Source organism: Vipera berus, assembly GCF_964194415.1.
Source record: "Vipera berus genome assembly, chromosome: 6".
Classification (NCBI taxonomy): domain Eukaryota; kingdom Metazoa; phylum Chordata; class Lepidosauria; order Squamata; family Viperidae; genus Vipera; species Vipera berus.
In genome coordinates, this window is record NC_138208.1 from 77,268,287 (window position 1) to 77,285,502 (window position 17,216).

The window sequence follows — 17,216 nt, forward strand, 5'->3', positions numbered from 1 at the left end:
TATTTGTTCTTCATTTTATTTTCTTTACAAATAGATCACCAAACCATTGCCCATCTGTTCATGGAACAACACAATAAAAATGAAACTATTCATTCTTTGTCCTGGTTTTAATAATTTAAAACAATACAGCCCTCCCTTAAAAGAATTTCTGACAGGTGTTGGCCTATTTCTACATCTTTCTCACAGTTCCTCTGGATATATTTGTTACAACCTTTACATTCTTTTTATGACTTGTGGGCGGACGTCAACTCCCAGACTGACTGTTCAGGAATTCTGGGAATTGAGTTCAAGTCATAAAAGAACCATGGTTCCCCACCTCTGCTGTACAGGCTGGGAAGTCTGGGCATTATAATTTAATGCAAGTGGAAGGCAACAGTTCTATACATCGCAAGGTAGGAATAGTGGAAACAAAAGTTTATTTTTGAAGTTATAATTTTACAGTCATCATAAAATATAAAAGACCTACTTACAATTTTCTTTTTTTTTTAAAAGAGAACAATCTTACGTCTTTCATAATTTGTGGATAAATGTGGGCTTCACTGCAGTTGACATAATCCAAATGGTGTCTTAACAAAACTCATAGTTTAAATGGGAATTTTGTATTTCTCTTAACTGACTCTGTCTTTCAGATACTTTAGCAACTGGTGAGATCTCATAAAGCATAGAATAACAGACATAAATATCTATGGCCTCTTGGAGTCATGGCATATACGTTTACTACACTAATAAATCTTACCCTAATCTTCGTATGGCTATCAGATCATGACTAAAAAATCCAGTTAGTTTTCTGTACCTCTTTCCTAATGCCTGGATCTGATAGCCCTAAATGTTCTCTCTGTTGCCTTAACTCATGATATGCCGTTTTAAAAACATGAAAGTCATTATCTAGGGGATAAGGCCAGATAATGTCTGTTTCTGAAACACTGAAGTGAGATGACAAAAAAAATTGCTTAGAGTCTAGTCTAGAGATCTTCAAACGTGTTAACAAGGTGGCTGTACTATGTGCACACATTACCTTTACTAGAGATAACAGATCTGGGGCACAAAAATCCAAATAATTGCTAGATGCTATCAAAGAGTTAAGAGTTTTATGAAATGGCTTGCTGCCCTCCAGATTTGTGCAGCCCATATATGGTTGCCCTACCTTCAAGAAATCATCTAGGATCAAGTACACTTTGTTGATTTCTGAACAACTGGCTAGTAGTTCAGTTGATAGAAAATAAAATCGCAGCTCTCTCATACATACTACTGTACAAATCATCTGTTTAAAAGTGGATATAACAAAACAACAGACCTATTCTGCCACCTAGTGGCCAATAAATATTTATTCAATATTTATTCTTTCTAAAATAGTTCAAAGTAGGAAAACTTTTGACTCTAGCAAAAAGAATTCAGAAGAAGCCTTCAGACCTTGTGCCACCCAGCAACTCTCTAATTAATTGAGCATCTCCACTTTTTTCACAGTTCTGCCCTGGCCAGAAAAAAAGTGCTGCTGCTTTAAGAGCTGAGGAGTGGTTTCCTAAGAATTATCCTTTTTTTCCCCTTGCAGAACCCTGGGAAAAGAATGGAATGTCTTTAACAAATAGCAAGTAGGTTCTGTGTTCATATCAAGTTTGAAGCACTTCTCTGAATAAGTTTTTGAAGTGTGAAGGGCCTTTCAGTACTCACATAACTAATAGCCATTATATATTTAAAAACCCACAAAACCTGGAAAAACCAAAGCAATCCTATTTATATAAGGCAGCATACCGCTAATGCAATGGCATCCAGATGGGAAGCAAAGGACAAGAAAGCGGGACTGCCCTGATGCAATGCAAGCTCCGTGCCTTGAGTACACACATCATGATATATGCACGCATGAAAAGGGAGGAGCTTCCACACAACATTCTGCTGCTTTTGTCATTTGAATGAAAGCGGTGGCTTTTGCGGAATCTACTTTAAAAAAAAAAAGGAACCACAAGGTAAGTTATTTTGATGTTATTTTCACACTGTAATCAGGAAGGCACTATTAATCTCATTTACTAATTTCTTAGAAGAAGATAGGCTTCCAATGAAAATAATTTAAAGTCTTCCGGGAGGTTAAAAACCCTCTTCCGTTGTGTTGCTGTTCCAAACATGAAAATCAGGCTACATTTAATTAAAAAGTTTTGCTTCAGATAGGCTTTTTCAGTGCTGCTCTTCTCATGCTGCCAAGATAAGCATCATAGATGACGTTTAGAAAGTTGTCGTCATTCTAAAAACAAACACATTAGTTAAAAAGAATCTCAAACAAATCATAATGTCACATTTTTTAAAACTCTGGAGGATTAGGATGACGGCAGCTCTAATACGGTAGCCCTAAAACGCACACACCTATACACATAGAAAACAAATTAAAAAGATACTCCACGGAAAACAACATAAATTACTTAAACTACATTCAGATATTTACAAATGCTAAAAAAAAACACCTGGCAAAAATCACACAGAGAGCATACACACACACAAAGATCAGACAAATAACTCATATGATTTTTCTCCCTAAGTTATTACAGTATTTTGTAAGCTACCTAATACCTGACAGTGAATTGAGCGGCATATAAATTTAATAAATAACTTTTAAAAACACATTTGAATATGGTCTCAATAAACCACTGGGGAGTAGTATGATAACTATCGTATCTAGGCTGCAAAAATCCAGATTTAAGTTAAAATGTTATACAACTCTCCGCTGGCACCATATAATGATCATCAAAAATTTTGCAGCCCAGATATAATAGCCCTCTATGGCAAAGCTTTCTTACAATTTTTATTTTCTAAGATAGACTAAAAAAAATTTTATGGGATGCCTATGGACCCTTTTTTTTAAAGGATGATGTTTTATTTTTGGAATGCCATCTTTCCATTTATTTATTTAAATAATATTTTATTATGTGATGTTGTCTGCTCAGAAAGCCATGTCAACATCATGAGAAGTCTTCATGAATACACTGGTACTGATCGTCCCCAGAGCCTTGGTGGAGCAGTGGGCTAATGCCTCCTTAAGTAACACCAGCTGCCTGCAATTAGTGCAGGTTCGAGTCCCACCAGGCTCAAGGTTGACTCAGCCTTCCATCCTTCCGAGGTAGGTAAAATGAGGACCCAGATTATTGGGGGCAATTAAGCTGACTTTGTAATAATGCCGCTTGGGGTGTGTGTGAAAGCCCTAATAAGCAGGCATATACATAGAATGAAGGCTATTGCTAAGCACATTGATTTGTGCTTAGATTGTAAGCCGCCCTGAGTCTTTGGAGAAGGGCGGGATATAAATGGGATTAAAATAATTTTAAAAAAGTGCTTTTACAAAAGGCAACTGGACTTTCCTGGGGGGTTTTCCCTTGAAAATGTTTCGCTTCTCATGCAAGAAGCACTTCAGTTCGCTTCTTGAATGAGAAGCAAAATGCTTTCAAGAAAAAACAAGTCCAGTTGCCTTTTGGAAAAGCACCTTTGAGACAACCATGACCTGGGTGGTTAAGCATTTCCATAGACATCAGTACTAGAGTACTGTAGTTTAACGAAGAGAAGGGTGAGGGGTGACATGATAGCAATAATCCAGTATCTCAGGGGCTGCCACAAAGAAGAGGGAGCCAAGCTATTCTCCAACGCGCCCGAAGGCAGGACAAGAAGCAACGGATGGAAACTAATCAAGGAGAGAAGCAACCTAGAACTAAGGAGAAACTTCCTGACAGTGAGACCAATTAACCAGTGGAACAACCTGCCTCCAGAAGTGGTGAATGCTCCAACACTGGAAGTTTTTAAGAAGAGACTGGACAGCCATTTCTCTGAAATGGTATAGGGTTTCCTGCCTGAGCAGGGGGTTGGACTAGATGACCTCCAAGGTCCCTTCCAACTTCTTCTTCTTCTTCTTCTTCTTCTTCTTCTTCTTCTTCTTCTTCTTCTTCTTCTTCTTCTTCTTCTTATTATTATTATTATTATTATTATTATTATTATTATTATTATTATTATTATTATTATTATTATTATTATTATTATTATTATTATTATTATTATTATTATTATACATCCAAATGGAAACTGTAAGAAAAATGCTGGGAAATCCAAATTCTAGTTCTCTTTTATAAAGCTCATCAAGCAGTCACAGACCAATCAAATGATGTTTTCTAGCTAGCCTCACAGAACACATAACAGGAATTTGTGCCTTTCTAAAACCAATGGTCGATTTCAATATAGGAAGAATTTCTGCATTAACAACAATAGTATTATAACTGCACTGTAATTCCATTGTAGCATCTAACAATAGCAATAAGAAGACTACATTGTACAACTTAGCCACCTATACGTTTGTTGTGCTTAAGAGTTCAGGATGTCCTACCTGGATCAAATGCAGAAGCGTTTCCTGTAACTGTAACTTTGTTAGTGGGCTGCTCTTTGGGATGGTTGCTTCTGAGTTCTGTAGAGGCAGAAGAAGGTTTGCTGATCCAGAAGTACTTTCTTGATTCATGATGGACAGCCATCCACTTTCACTTGGTTTTGGCAGCTGTGGGGCACTCTGACTAAATACCATTGGGGACATCAGCAGTGATGGAGCTATAGTAGCGGGAATCCGCTGCGGGGAGATGACCTACTCCCAATATACAAGGAATTGTACATTAATTCAATGACTACATGAATTCAACTCATAGACATGCAAAGCAGAGGCTGAATAACAGTAATCTCAGCATTAAAAATAGGTAGGTTGAGGAAAACAGTTTTACTTTAATAAAAGGTGGCCAATTCTCTGGATTGAAATCACCTTGAGAAGACAGTATCATACCTTGGAGGCAGCAATATACCCTATAAAACTGGGATGACAGAATCATTTCTGGTTTGAAGAGTAGAACACTGCTGAAGGTGGTGAACAGGGCCAACAACAGGCCAGGGCCACATAACTTATTTAATTGTAGAAAGGCTACTTTTTGTTGTGATCCTCTGAAAATAGATTGGATATATTCATATGAGATGATGAACAACTAGAACATACAGGTGGCAGTAGCATTCATTAACTAAGAGGGTATGTTAGATACCTGTGGTCTTCGACTTACAATCACAATTGAGCCCAAGATTTCTGTTGCTAAGTGAGACAGTTGTTAAGTGAATTTTGCCTCATTGCACGACCTTTTTTTGCCACAGTTGTTAAGTGAATCACTGAGGTTGTTCAGTTAGTAACACGGTTGTTAAATGAATCTGGGTTTCCCCCATTGACTATGCTTGTCAGAAGGTGATAACGTGACCCTGGGACACTGCAACCGTCATAAATATGAGTCAGTTGCCAAGTGTCTGAATTTTGATCACGTGACCATCGGGATTCTGCAACATCATAAGTGTGAAAAACAGTCATGAGTCACTTTTTTCAGAGCTGTTGTAACTTTGAACAGTCACTAAACAAAATGTTGTAAGTTGAGGACTACCTGTATGAAGGTGGCTGCCCTATATGTCAACATTAGGCTGTAAGTATAAGCCATGCAAGTAATTGACCCAGCTTTGTATTGTACTGCCACAGCAGTTTTGTCATCTAAATACTCTTAACATGTCAACAAAGGCCACATTGCTTCTTTGGATAGCTGAGGTTGCAGAAGTGTCAAACCCGATCACGTCATGTGATGTATCATGACGTATCACATTTTTTGCTTTTGCGGAGCCGGGGTGGGCGTGTCCTGTCACGCATTCGGCTACCGGCCGCCAGTTTAACACCCCTGCTCTGTAGGATGCCAAAATTCTCATACAAACATGAGCTATCCAGCCAATAATGTTTATGGTCAGGAGTACCAGGGGAAAAAACACAAATTGCAAAAACCTTGAAGGAACAAAAAGCCTCATTGATAATTCCCATCATCTCTAGGATGCTGTTCTTTCCTTTTTAAGAGTCAAATGTAGACACATTCGATGACATTTACATTTTGTGATTTGGATGGTACAAATTCCATGTTATCAATAAAATGTGTACAGTGTAAGTAAATATAATTGGCACAATTCTGCACAATGTAAGGAAACCTGGCAGTTATGGAGCATGCTATGAACTATGCAGAGCAATACTGACCTCACCATGACAGGGACTATCCTGGTTTTTGACCTTTTGCAGTCACTGTCCATAAACAGTACTTAACAATCATGAGAATTAAAATAGCCAAACTGAATAAAATTTGAGTTTCATAAAGTAGCACTCTCTGAATTAAAGGAAATTCAAAATGCTACAACTTTCTAATGTATATAAATGCAGGGTCCCCCCCCTCATTTACACATTCATGTCTTATTTTATATATTAGATTTAAATCCCATCTTTTGTTTAAGCACTCAAGGTGATGTACCTTCCACTTTCTGCTCTTTTTCCCTGCAGTAACAATGCTGCAAGGTACACTGGGCTGAGATAAGAGACTGACGCAAAGTGAGTTTCTGTGCTTGGGGGCAGACTACAATTTGGGTCTGTGTCTCTAATGCCAGGCTAACGCCTTAACCAAGCAAATAAATAAATATATATTTTGTGTCTTAAACACTAATATCCAAGAATTAGGTTTCTAATGCAATCACTTTCTTGAAGTTCAACAGACTGAACAGAGGCTAGCTGGGAGACTGCAAAATCCAAATTAATTTCAGATATCTTCTCTCTAAAACCAGCTGTTTTCTTAGAGATAGAGGAGGATTTTTTTATTTGTCTACAAAAGCCAGCATTTCCTTGAATACATCAAACCAAGGACTGATGGATGCAGGGTTTAAAATTCAAAAATACAAAAACATTGCCATACTAATGCATTCAGTTACAGAGTCCAAGACACCAAGCATCATGTTAAATTAAATGAGAAAGTCTATTAGTTGCTGAATCTGGTCTTTGATACGCATTTCTATTCATTAAACAACGTTAATTCATTTTGTCCAAAGCCAGGGTTGGCTGCTTGCGGCCTCCAGTTACATATTTTGGCAGCACCTGCTGTGTTATGAACTACAGCCTCTTTTGGAAAGCAGGTTGTGTATCACATCACATTATCATGGTCAGATTGCTGGGAAACAGCAATGAAATATCACACAGATGGCCAGCTCATCTTGCTGACCCCCACTGATGAGAGACAAATTTTGTAATTAAAGAAGAAAACCTGATATGCAGCTTTAGCTAGAAAAGCATTTCTTTCTGCCTAAGAAGATTTGAAAGTTTATCAAAACTTAGGAATATTTTAGGTTTTTTTTTTAATCTGGCCTTTATTACTTTATAAGTAACTCAAGGCAGCGAACATACATAATACTCCTTTCTCCTACTAATTTCTGCTCAACAATAAGCCTGTGAGGTGGGCTGAGAGGGAGTGACTGGCCCAAAGTCACCTAGCTGGCTTTTATCACTAAGTGCAATCCTGTCTGTGATCCAAGAAATACTTCACTGCCACTAAGATGCATGGTCATTGGAAGCTCCAGCTTCCATAAATTTTCCAAGAGGCGCCCTATTAAAACCATTCCAATGGGTGAACATCAGCACACAGGGTGGGAACCAATTTCCTAATTTAAACATGCATTGTATTAAGTGCCCTTCCTTTCATTAGTTCTGAACCTGCCAGAATTTCAGTTCAGTGGAGGACTGCTAAGAATTAACACACGGAGAGGAAATCTTTTCTTTGTCTTATGTGTTTTTTTGGAAGGGGGTTGTTGGAGTTCCCTTAAATCAGTGTTGATTCTGAGAACTGTTTAGACAAGGGTAGGAGAAGGAGGGGCAGAACTTGGGGGGGGCAGAGATAAAAGAGGGATCAGCTTAGAATCCCGATGTAACCACAAGCAAACTGAGTCCAATTTTTTATTATCTGAGGGAACACCTGCTGCCGGCATCAAGCTCCCTTCGTCCAGTGCGCTCCCACAGGGAGGGTCTTCTCAGGGTACCGCCGGTAAGAGACTGCCAGCGAACAACACCCAGGGATAGGGCCTTCTCAGTGGGTGCGCCGGCCCTTTGGAACCAGCTGCCAGTGGAGCTTAGGGCCGCCCCCGACCTCCGTTCGTTCCGCCGGGACCTGAAGACCTGGCTCTTCGAGATCTCTGGCCCAGGCTGAGAATTTTAATTTTAATTTTAATTTTAATTTTAACTGGGGTTTTATTTGTTCAGGGACGGATATAATTTTTTAAATCTGTTTTTAACTTTTGTATTTTTTGTTTTAACCACCCTGTAAACCGCCCTGAGTCCTTCGGGAAAGGGCGGTATATAAATATAATAAAATAAATAAATAAAATAAATTTCCGTTGAATTCCTTTGGCCTTTACCTAATGCCAAGCAGGTGTTAACTATTAATTGAGAAGATACTTATGCATAGACATGATTAGCAATAAATTAGTTTAATGGGACCTTCACATGTGGACCTGATCTTTCATGGCTGACAACAGTCCCTTCAATTTTCTTGGCCATGTTTTGGGATGTGCTTTGCTTTCTAGGGCTGAGCGAGGAATTGTTCCTATGTTATCCAACTCACGTTGTGCCTAAGGTGGGACTAGAACTCACAGTCTCCCAGTTTCTAGTCTGGTATCTTAACCACTACACCAAATCAGGTCTCTGCATTGATGACTTTCCAGCCTCCCCCAGACACTGGGCTAATATGCGTGTTCTTACATTAATTTTACATCTGAAATACCTAAAATAGAATGAACCATTTCCCATATGAATTCTTTAAGAGTGTTTAGGTAGCTGCCATCTGGATCCAGTGAGTTGCTTGCTTTTAATTTGTCAATAATACCCATAACTTCAGCTCCTCACCTACCATCTGTTTCACTTTCCTCACTGCAAAGAGCCAAGTCAGGCACATGGTATCCATCCTTCACTATGAGAACATATAAGTGAAAAATTGAATTTCTTGTGTAACTTGAATATTCCCTTAATGCCTCTATTGACCAAAGACCCAATTGACTCCATTTAAAGTTGAATTTATTTTTAGTCATTACTTTCCCCCCCCTAACCACACAGTATCTATGTATCTGACTTAAATTTGATCAGATGTGTCTATTTTCTGGATAAATTCAAATCCAATTATGTTCTGTATTTGTTAATTGCTTCGGTAACATATATTTCCACTCTGCTGAGCCTCATTCTACAGATTATGGTTTTTAAGCCATATGGAGATGCAATACAAGCCAATTTGAAGCGAGACTTATGAGATGCCTACTGGTAAGGAAGTACAAACAACAGATAGTAGTTACGGAAGGATCAGTTCAATATTCAAGATGTTGTCTAGGCAACAGGCAACACCAGGCAGACTTTGTAAAATTTGGTCCACTGTCCTTTGAAAGACTCTGAGAGCAGATGCAATTCACTAAGATAAACAATTCTAGGGAACAGATTTTGGGAATGTGTTTATTATCGAAGGGCTGCTCTGATTTGCCGGAGTATCTGTAAACGTGAGCCAGCCAATATTATTTGCTGGAAATGTTTGTCCTTAGCTAGGGTGACAAGAAAAGTCTTCGTGCAAGGCAGAGCACTGTCTTACAGGACAACAATAATAATCAGCCCATTGTCTTCATAAACATATATCTTGCTGCATAAGAGGGATAAGATATTTGAAAATAGGCATTTCTCCTTATGCTCGGATATGACGTTTGGGTTTTACGGCTGGTAAATATAGAATGTGACAGAAAGATAAAATAGGGAGCAAATCTTACTGATGACCTGGGAAATTAAGTCCTGGGAATCTTGATAGTGAGAGAATAATTTCACCGGTATGTTCAGCAATATCTGTTGATGTACCAGGAAACAAGTGTTTTCCAGGAGCAAAGGCCAATCTGGCGGGTTGAAAGTTGCCTTTTGCCCATGAAAAGATTCTGGGGGGCAAGCGGTGTTAAGAGGAGAAGGAAAGATGATTTTGTTTTGCAGAGGCTAGTAAATTGCTCACAAGTAGCAAAGCCTGGTTTTCACAGAAAATGAGATAATCAGGAGCAGACTATCATAGTATCTCTACAGCAGGGGTCCTCAACCTTGGCAACTTTAAGACTAGTGGACTTCAACTCCCAGAATTCCTCAGCCAGCTTTGCTGAGAATTCCTCAGTCAGCATGGGTGGCTGAGGAATTCTGGGAGTTCCACAAGTCATCAAAGGGCCAAGTTTGATGACCCGTGCACTACATGAAGGAGACCCCATTGTCTGTACCCTGCTCTGGGGCAAATCTACTTCCACAAATTGGGAACGTTGCATCATGGCAACTAAGTCCTGCAAGGAACCCCTGGAACATAAAGATTTACAACTCCCAAACCTAATCCTGGTTATGGAATAAGAGTCCACCCTCCAAGTGTATTTTTTATTATCTATCAAATACATAACATCTCAAAGCTGTCCTGAACTGTTGTTTTTCCCATTCAATTCTAATGAAAATGTCATAAGCATCCTTTAAAAAAAATCCTTAAACAGAAAATGAGTCATCTGTTCAATTGTTGTTTTCCACATCATTTGTGCTTTCACGCTTCACATTACTTCAACTAGCAGAGCTTAGGAATAAGCTCTTTTCCCAATTTTACTTGTAAAGGAATACTTGGCTGTTACCTGCTGGGTTGGGTCTGACCAACGGCAGATCGTAACAAAATGAATAGACCAAAGGCCAATACCTCCTAAGAACACAAAGCCCATTATTCAGATATGAACTTTCTGAGGAGTTTCAAACCATTTAGTATGGATGGAAGCAGGAAGGTTGGAAGGGGATCATATTATCATTTCAAAAGGCCTTTTGAAAAGTTCAACAAGAACAGTGACAAATTGAAGCAAGTTGACAGGAGGGCTGCCAAGATGGCGAAAGGTCTCAAAAAGGTCCCACTGTCGGCCAGTAGAACAGGCTGCCATATGAAATGGTGGGTTCTTCACTACAGGTCTTTTAACAGAGGCTAGGTGGGCCTTAGATCCTGCAGTGAGCAGAGGATTCAACAGGATCAGTGTTTCCCATTCCTGGCAGTGGAATTCTGTGATCTAAAGTCCACACACCTGAAAATTTGCCATCCTCGAAAAACAGTGCACGAGATGAACCCTGTAGGGTTCCTTCCAACTCTACAATTTCTATCATTGCAAGATTCATGCAGATAGAGCTTGGCAACTGTAATGTATGCTTTAGGATACCCGAAATGATTGCTTATATATGAATTAAGTCATCCAATGCTGTTATTCAAAAAAAAAATACATTTCCCCCCCCCTAAAGATAATCTCATCTGTGAGGGGAAAACAAATCTCCCAATTGCAGTCCTGGGATTTTTAAATCCTTCTTCTGAATACTTGGGAAAGTCATTAAGGTTTATCCTGTGCTTTTTTAGATAAGCTAAGAGAAGTGTTTGCAAAGCAGTAATGTGGCTAAAGGGTTAGGCGTTGTCCCTAATGTTGGAAAAGATCTGCTTATGTTTTTCAAAGAGAAACTAGTAATAATAGAACCATTTGAGGAATCTAGTATGTTAGATCAGGGGTGGGCAATTATGGCCCCTTTAACAACCTGTGGACGTCAACTCCCAGGATTCCTGACACAGCTATGCTGGCTCAGGAAGTTTAGGAGTTGAAGTCTACAGGTTATAAATGGGTTGTAGTTGCTCACCCGTTTTAGGTGCTATCACATTTATCATTGATTTACCTGAAGAAGAGCAGGTTGTTTTTCTGTAGCTGAAGCCTTGTCCATCCAAGAATCCAAAGGTTTCAGAGTGGTGGAGGCCTGAGTAACTACAGGAAACTTGGCAGCTAAGGTTGGCCGACTGGCTATGTGCAACTGTTGTTCCTGCTGCACTATCTGCAGTTTCTTCAACAACTCCTGAGGTGAAATTATGCCAGAATTTCCAGAGTGATTCCCAGGAAGGGAATGCGACTGCTTAGGAGGTTTGGATTGTTCTTTACCAAGAGCTTGGCTTGGCAGGGAACCATTGAAGTACATCATGGGTGGCTGCATTACGCTGTTTACCTGGGCCATCGAGGAGATGGCTGGAGTCCTGTTGAAGCCTGGAGCAGCTGAATTTGCTAGTCCTAGGCTGTTAGCTTCCACTTTAGTCACCTGTTCAGACTGGCCTTGCAACTGCTGGAGCAGGCTCCTTGCGCAAGCGGTGTTCTGGGCAGGATGGGAACTCCCAATGCTCTGTGAAGTCACAGGCTGGAGAAGCCCAGTGAAAGCTTCTCCTACGGAAGAAAGATGGCTGCCATTCTCACAGAGGTGGTTCTCTGGGATTTCCGAGACTGGATGAAGCTCTGGCCCACGCACCATCAGTTTCTGAATGGCTGGGCAGAGCTGCTTGTCTGCTGTGGGCGAGTGTCTTCCGGGTTCCTCGTATGAGAAAGAGCGCACAACTCCTTGTCTCGGAGGAAAATTGTCTTGGTGGAGTTTCTGAGATGGCTCGAAGACATTTTGGTATAGACTTGATTTTTCCTGCTTTCCAAAGAGAGTCATAAGGGATAGGTGCCGAGGCTCAGAATCTGTGTTCTGAAAGAAGGAAGAATAATTAAGGACAAATCTGACTTGGCTAGCTGCATCAACAACAATGAATAAAAACAAATCCTCACCAGAACCTAGGAGCTGGGGGAGGGGGGGAATGATCAGAATAGATAGTTGTGAGGGGAAATGGCATGTAGGGGACTGAAGTTATCCCCTACTTATATTGATTTGCTTTGGTCTAGCCATGGATACATTTTCATAAGGCAACGAGGTCACATATTTTTCTAGGGTCCAGTGATCCCTCGGCGCACACTTGTACAGTGATAGTGTGGTAAAATTTCTGGATATAAAAGAGGGAGGAGTAAAGAGCGGGTTCAGCTTGGTGTCACTCGGCAGGAGGAAGCAACAGAGGCCAGACCCTTGAAGCCTTTGTCTGCCTGTTCCCACGAGAATGCAATTAGTCTGGCAAACTTCTTGCATGTAGAGGTATCACAACAAAGACACCACTTTGCCCTACTCACAAGTTGTTCTGGTTCCTTGCACCTGACAGGCTATATTTTTCCTGTTATGACAGCACAATTGTTTGATGTCATAACAGGCTATATTTTTCCTGTTATGACATCACAATTGTTTCCACCAAGAATGCATGATCCGTCACTCCCTGATAAGCTAGTAAGCAGCAGAAGCCTCTTAAAACCCCCACTGAATCAAGCTCACCATCTGCCATTGGTTTTATCTTACCTATCTGAATGTAGCTGATGTTGTGATTCAGGGTCAGCCTGAGGGTTCGGCAGTTGGCTTGGACGACTCAGAGGAGGAGGAGGGGGGTGTTGAAGAGCTTGCTGAGGGGGTTGGACAGCTTGATGAGAGCCCTCAGCCAGGCCCCTCTCACCTGGTCACGACGCAGACCCAGCTGTGTGAGCCTAACAGCGTGGATGAAGATGACCCACAGCTGGCCCTGTTTAAGGACGCCCGACGCAGGAGGCAGTCAATCAGGAGTAAACAGAGGAAGGCAATGGGGCTCCTCGGAAGGAGGCAGAGAGAAGCCACGCCCTGAACTGTATACAAGGGGGAATGCGTGGGAGGGCTGGTTTGCTGAAGGCAACCACTTGAAAAGCTCCTGTTTCTTGGTTTGTGTCTTGTTCTATTTGTTTTTGTATCAATAAATTTGGCAGGCGTAATTCCAGCCTCTTGCCTTCTTGTAAAAGGGGTTGTCCCTGCTTTTTCTGCAGGGCCGTTAGCAGGCTGGTACAGAACAGCTGAAGACATGTCCAAATCTCCCACAGATGATTCTGTACACACTTATATCAAAACAAACCCCACTGTATTTCAGAAATTAATCAGTTGACATGACTAGGCTGGTTGATCATGAATGCGAAAATGCCCACATACCTGGACTTTCTGGCTTTCCCTGGGCTTCAGAGGGATTGGTTTGATCAAATTGGGATTGTGGTATAGAGCAGAAGAACTGGTCATTTGTTTTGGCTCGGAACATGTTTTACACTGCAACACACACACACACACAGACACACAAACACAAAAGTATTATTTTATTTAAAAAGCAATGTTTCATCTCAAGATGGATAGAACTATAGATTGTGGAATTGGAAGGGACTGCAAAGATCAAGTCCAACCCTCAAAAGGTGACTGTCCAGCCTCTTAAGAGAATCTCACAGACAGTGATTCTTAACGAACTCCCTAAAAAGGTTGTTTCATTTTTTCTACAGATTTTACCGTCAGAACATTTTTCTTATACTGAAACAAAAATTAGGTAGCTGCAGCTTGTGCCCATTAGGATTAACACCATCGCTGGAAACAAATGTAGTTAAATTCAGAAGAGAAACTGCCAGGTTGAAAAATGACCATGAGAATCAAGGATACTGGAAAGGAACATCATATCGTTTTATACGAATAGACAGCACATGCAATCCATATCCTAAGTATAAATGCCAATTTCCATGAAAGAGTTTTTAAAGTGTAATTTTTCTGTTCCTGATTGTCTTCTCTGTTTGCACCTAATATACATGTAAAACAAACTAAGGGCAAGGGACCCATTTAAAGCAACTCATAATGTTTGAACAAGAGTAGTTTCAGGTTCCAGATGTTATTACTTGATTTTCACAGCTTCTGAAGATACATAAACGTATGACCTTCAACACAAGATTTTGTAAGGCATCATTATATTGTTAAGGAACTTAAATTCAACTGACCTAAATTATATACAATCTGATATTAAATGAGAAGGGAAAATGCAAAATTGTACAAATTATAAGATCTGAATAGACCTCAAAATTAAAAAGTTCTCTGTTCAAACCCAGGCAAATTAAAGAAGCTGAGTGCTGAGCAAAAATAACTGACATTCTCAGTTTCTCTTGAGATGTTATTTCAGATACAGTATGGGCCATCACAAACGAAATGGTCTTATCCTATATTTTAAGTCATGGAACATCACAGGGTAGAAAGATGCAAAAGAGTTCAGAAGTTTGGGAAGCCTCACATAGCAAAAAATAACAGAAAGCTAACTCTTCAAATACTTAGGATTCAGAATCGTACAGAAGGAACGCTGGTATAAATTTGCATTCAAATCTCCAAAACTTAAAATGAACTCTCATTACTGCCACCATTTATTCTGCATCCAGGAAACTAAAATGCTGAGATTAAGAAGCTGAATATAAAATTATTCCTGTGAGTGGCATCTGATAATGGAAAAAAAACGAAGGGGGAAAAATACAGATTAAAGGATGTACTGTAGATTCTGAGGGAGGCACCTATCAGTCATGGGAGTAAAAGAAGCATAGACTTATTAACAGATGGCCCGAACAAATCTCTAATTTCTTGAGATTCTTACAGCAGAGGAACAGAAAAGCAAACCTCATTACTAGACTCCTACTTCATGCTGAGGTATCACTATTTTTAGGCCTTGCAAGTTTTTCAGAAATGATTATTCCCAAATTCCCTCATTATTTGTCTTGACAAAACTAAATCATTTTTTCAATAATGATTATCTATTCCTGAAAAAGAAGGTGCCTGGACTCTAAAGTGAACAGAGCGGCAATCTAGCAACTCTCAAAGGCACCTCTGATAGCTTGTTAATTCCAATCATAAGGCATTTTTCAAAATGGCCAGAGGCATGAGAGAGATATTGGCTTTATGCTAATATTCATCTCAAACAGACTCCTAAGCTCAGCCTTCCTCAACCCCGTTCATGGAAGGGATGGAAACTACAGCCACATGATTTTTCACAGAACAAAACCACCAACAGCATGGTTTGTTATATATTATGGAACTGTTTTTCTCATGTGACTGTGGGGGCTCTACCACGGTCATAACTTTGGGCATGGGTCATAAGTCCCTTCGTCCAGTGCCATCGTACTTTCAAATAGTTGCTGAATCAATGGTTGTAGGTTGAGGAATACATACTTGTTAGTGTGGCTTTCAGCAGCGCTGACAAGTACCATGGTGGTCAGGCAGAAAAAGTGATCCATAATTGTCTTTCTCAATTTTTATGCTGTATTTATCAAAGGAAAAAGATTGGGGTGGCGGGAGAGATTCATTCCTGTTAAGCTTCAGTTGCTCCCCATATCTAAATAATTTCCCAGAGCTTAATGGTTTTAGAGCAGCTCATTCCAACTTAAAGCAGTCTGCAAGGTGTTGGATTACAAGACATAAGAAATTTGGGAGTTGCAATGCAATATATCGATTGGACATTTGTTTAAAGATGATACCTGCTAATACTTGGCTTAGATGCATAGTGTAAAATACTAGCTTAATTAATATTAGAGAAAACAAGAAATTCTCGTCAGATACAGTTGCAAACAGTGCATAAAAAGAATGGATAGATCAAGCATGTAAAAAAGAAAATATAATACTTTAAATAGCAGACGCCCCACCTTTGTGTATTCATCTTTGGCTCTGGTGAGCATCTGTAAGATATCCATGTCTTTCCTGTCACCAGAGCTGAGACTGACTGGTGAAATTCCTATGCCAGATACCTGTTGTGCTTTCAATTGTTCTTGCTGAGTTAAACTGGAAATGAAGGGTAAAGTCAAAAATGACTGAGAAAATGGGTTAATTTCCAATCACTTCAAATAATTTAGAGAACGTTAAGAACACTTTTTTAGATTTTTTTTTTTGTTAAAAAAACCCCTATCTTAAATGAAAAACTAAGGTTTGGCTAAGGTTGGCAATGTGGATTCTCCAATTTTATGCACTTGGGCTTTAAAAGACTTCTGTCTCCCCAACTTAGTCACAGCTCATTTTATGATGGCTGGAGGTTGTAAGCTGGTGAATAGATGCAAATCAATATTTAACTACTAGTAAATGACCAATTTCCTGCCCCAGCTCTTTTATAATTACTTCAAAGAGCTGAAAATTTTAACACACAGTACATTGGCTGAACCATAGCATAACTTAACTAGATGAAACATTGCTCTTCTGATGTAAATATATTTAAAGGTAAAGGTAAAAGTTCCCCTGCACATGCGTGCTAGTCGTTTCCGACTCTAGGGGACGGTGCTCATCTCCATTTCAAAGCCGAAGAGCCAGCGTTTGTCCGAGGACGTCTCCGTGGTCATGTGGCCGGCATGACTAGACGCCAAAGGCGCACGGAACGCTGTTTCCTTCCCACTGTAGTGGTCCCTATTTTTCTACTTGCATTTTTTACGTGCTTTTGAACTGCTAGGTTGGCAGAAGCTGGGATGAGTAACAGGCGCTCACTGTGTTACGCAGCACTCGGGATTCGACCCGCCAAACTGCCGACCTTCTGATCGACAAGCTCAGCATCCTAACCCACTGAGCCACCGTGTCCCTGTAAATATATTTACAATCATATAAATATATTTACAACCATATCAATTTTCCC

The 17,216-nt window shown here is 40.0% G+C and overlaps 1 protein-coding gene across 1 annotated transcript in view; it reads right to left on the bottom strand.

The window, feature by feature from the left end:
* The window catches only part of DCP1B (decapping mRNA 1B), a gene marked incomplete at its 5' end in the record, with an annotated part of 55,969 nt that continues 38,753 nt past the window's right edge, over window positions 1-17,216 (bottom strand). Inside the window, 5 exons of the mRNA XM_081331730.1 lie at window positions 1-2,233; window positions 4,352-4,600; window positions 11,570-12,403; window positions 13,748-13,858; window positions 16,246-16,381. Of these exons, the coding sequence (XP_081187856.1) occupies window positions 2,153-2,233; window positions 4,352-4,600; window positions 11,570-12,403; window positions 13,748-13,858; window positions 16,246-16,381 (1,411 nt within the window). The 3' untranslated portion in view covers window positions 1-2,152. The remainder of the gene's footprint in view (window positions 2,234-4,351; window positions 4,601-11,569; window positions 12,404-13,747; window positions 13,859-16,245; window positions 16,382-17,216) is intronic.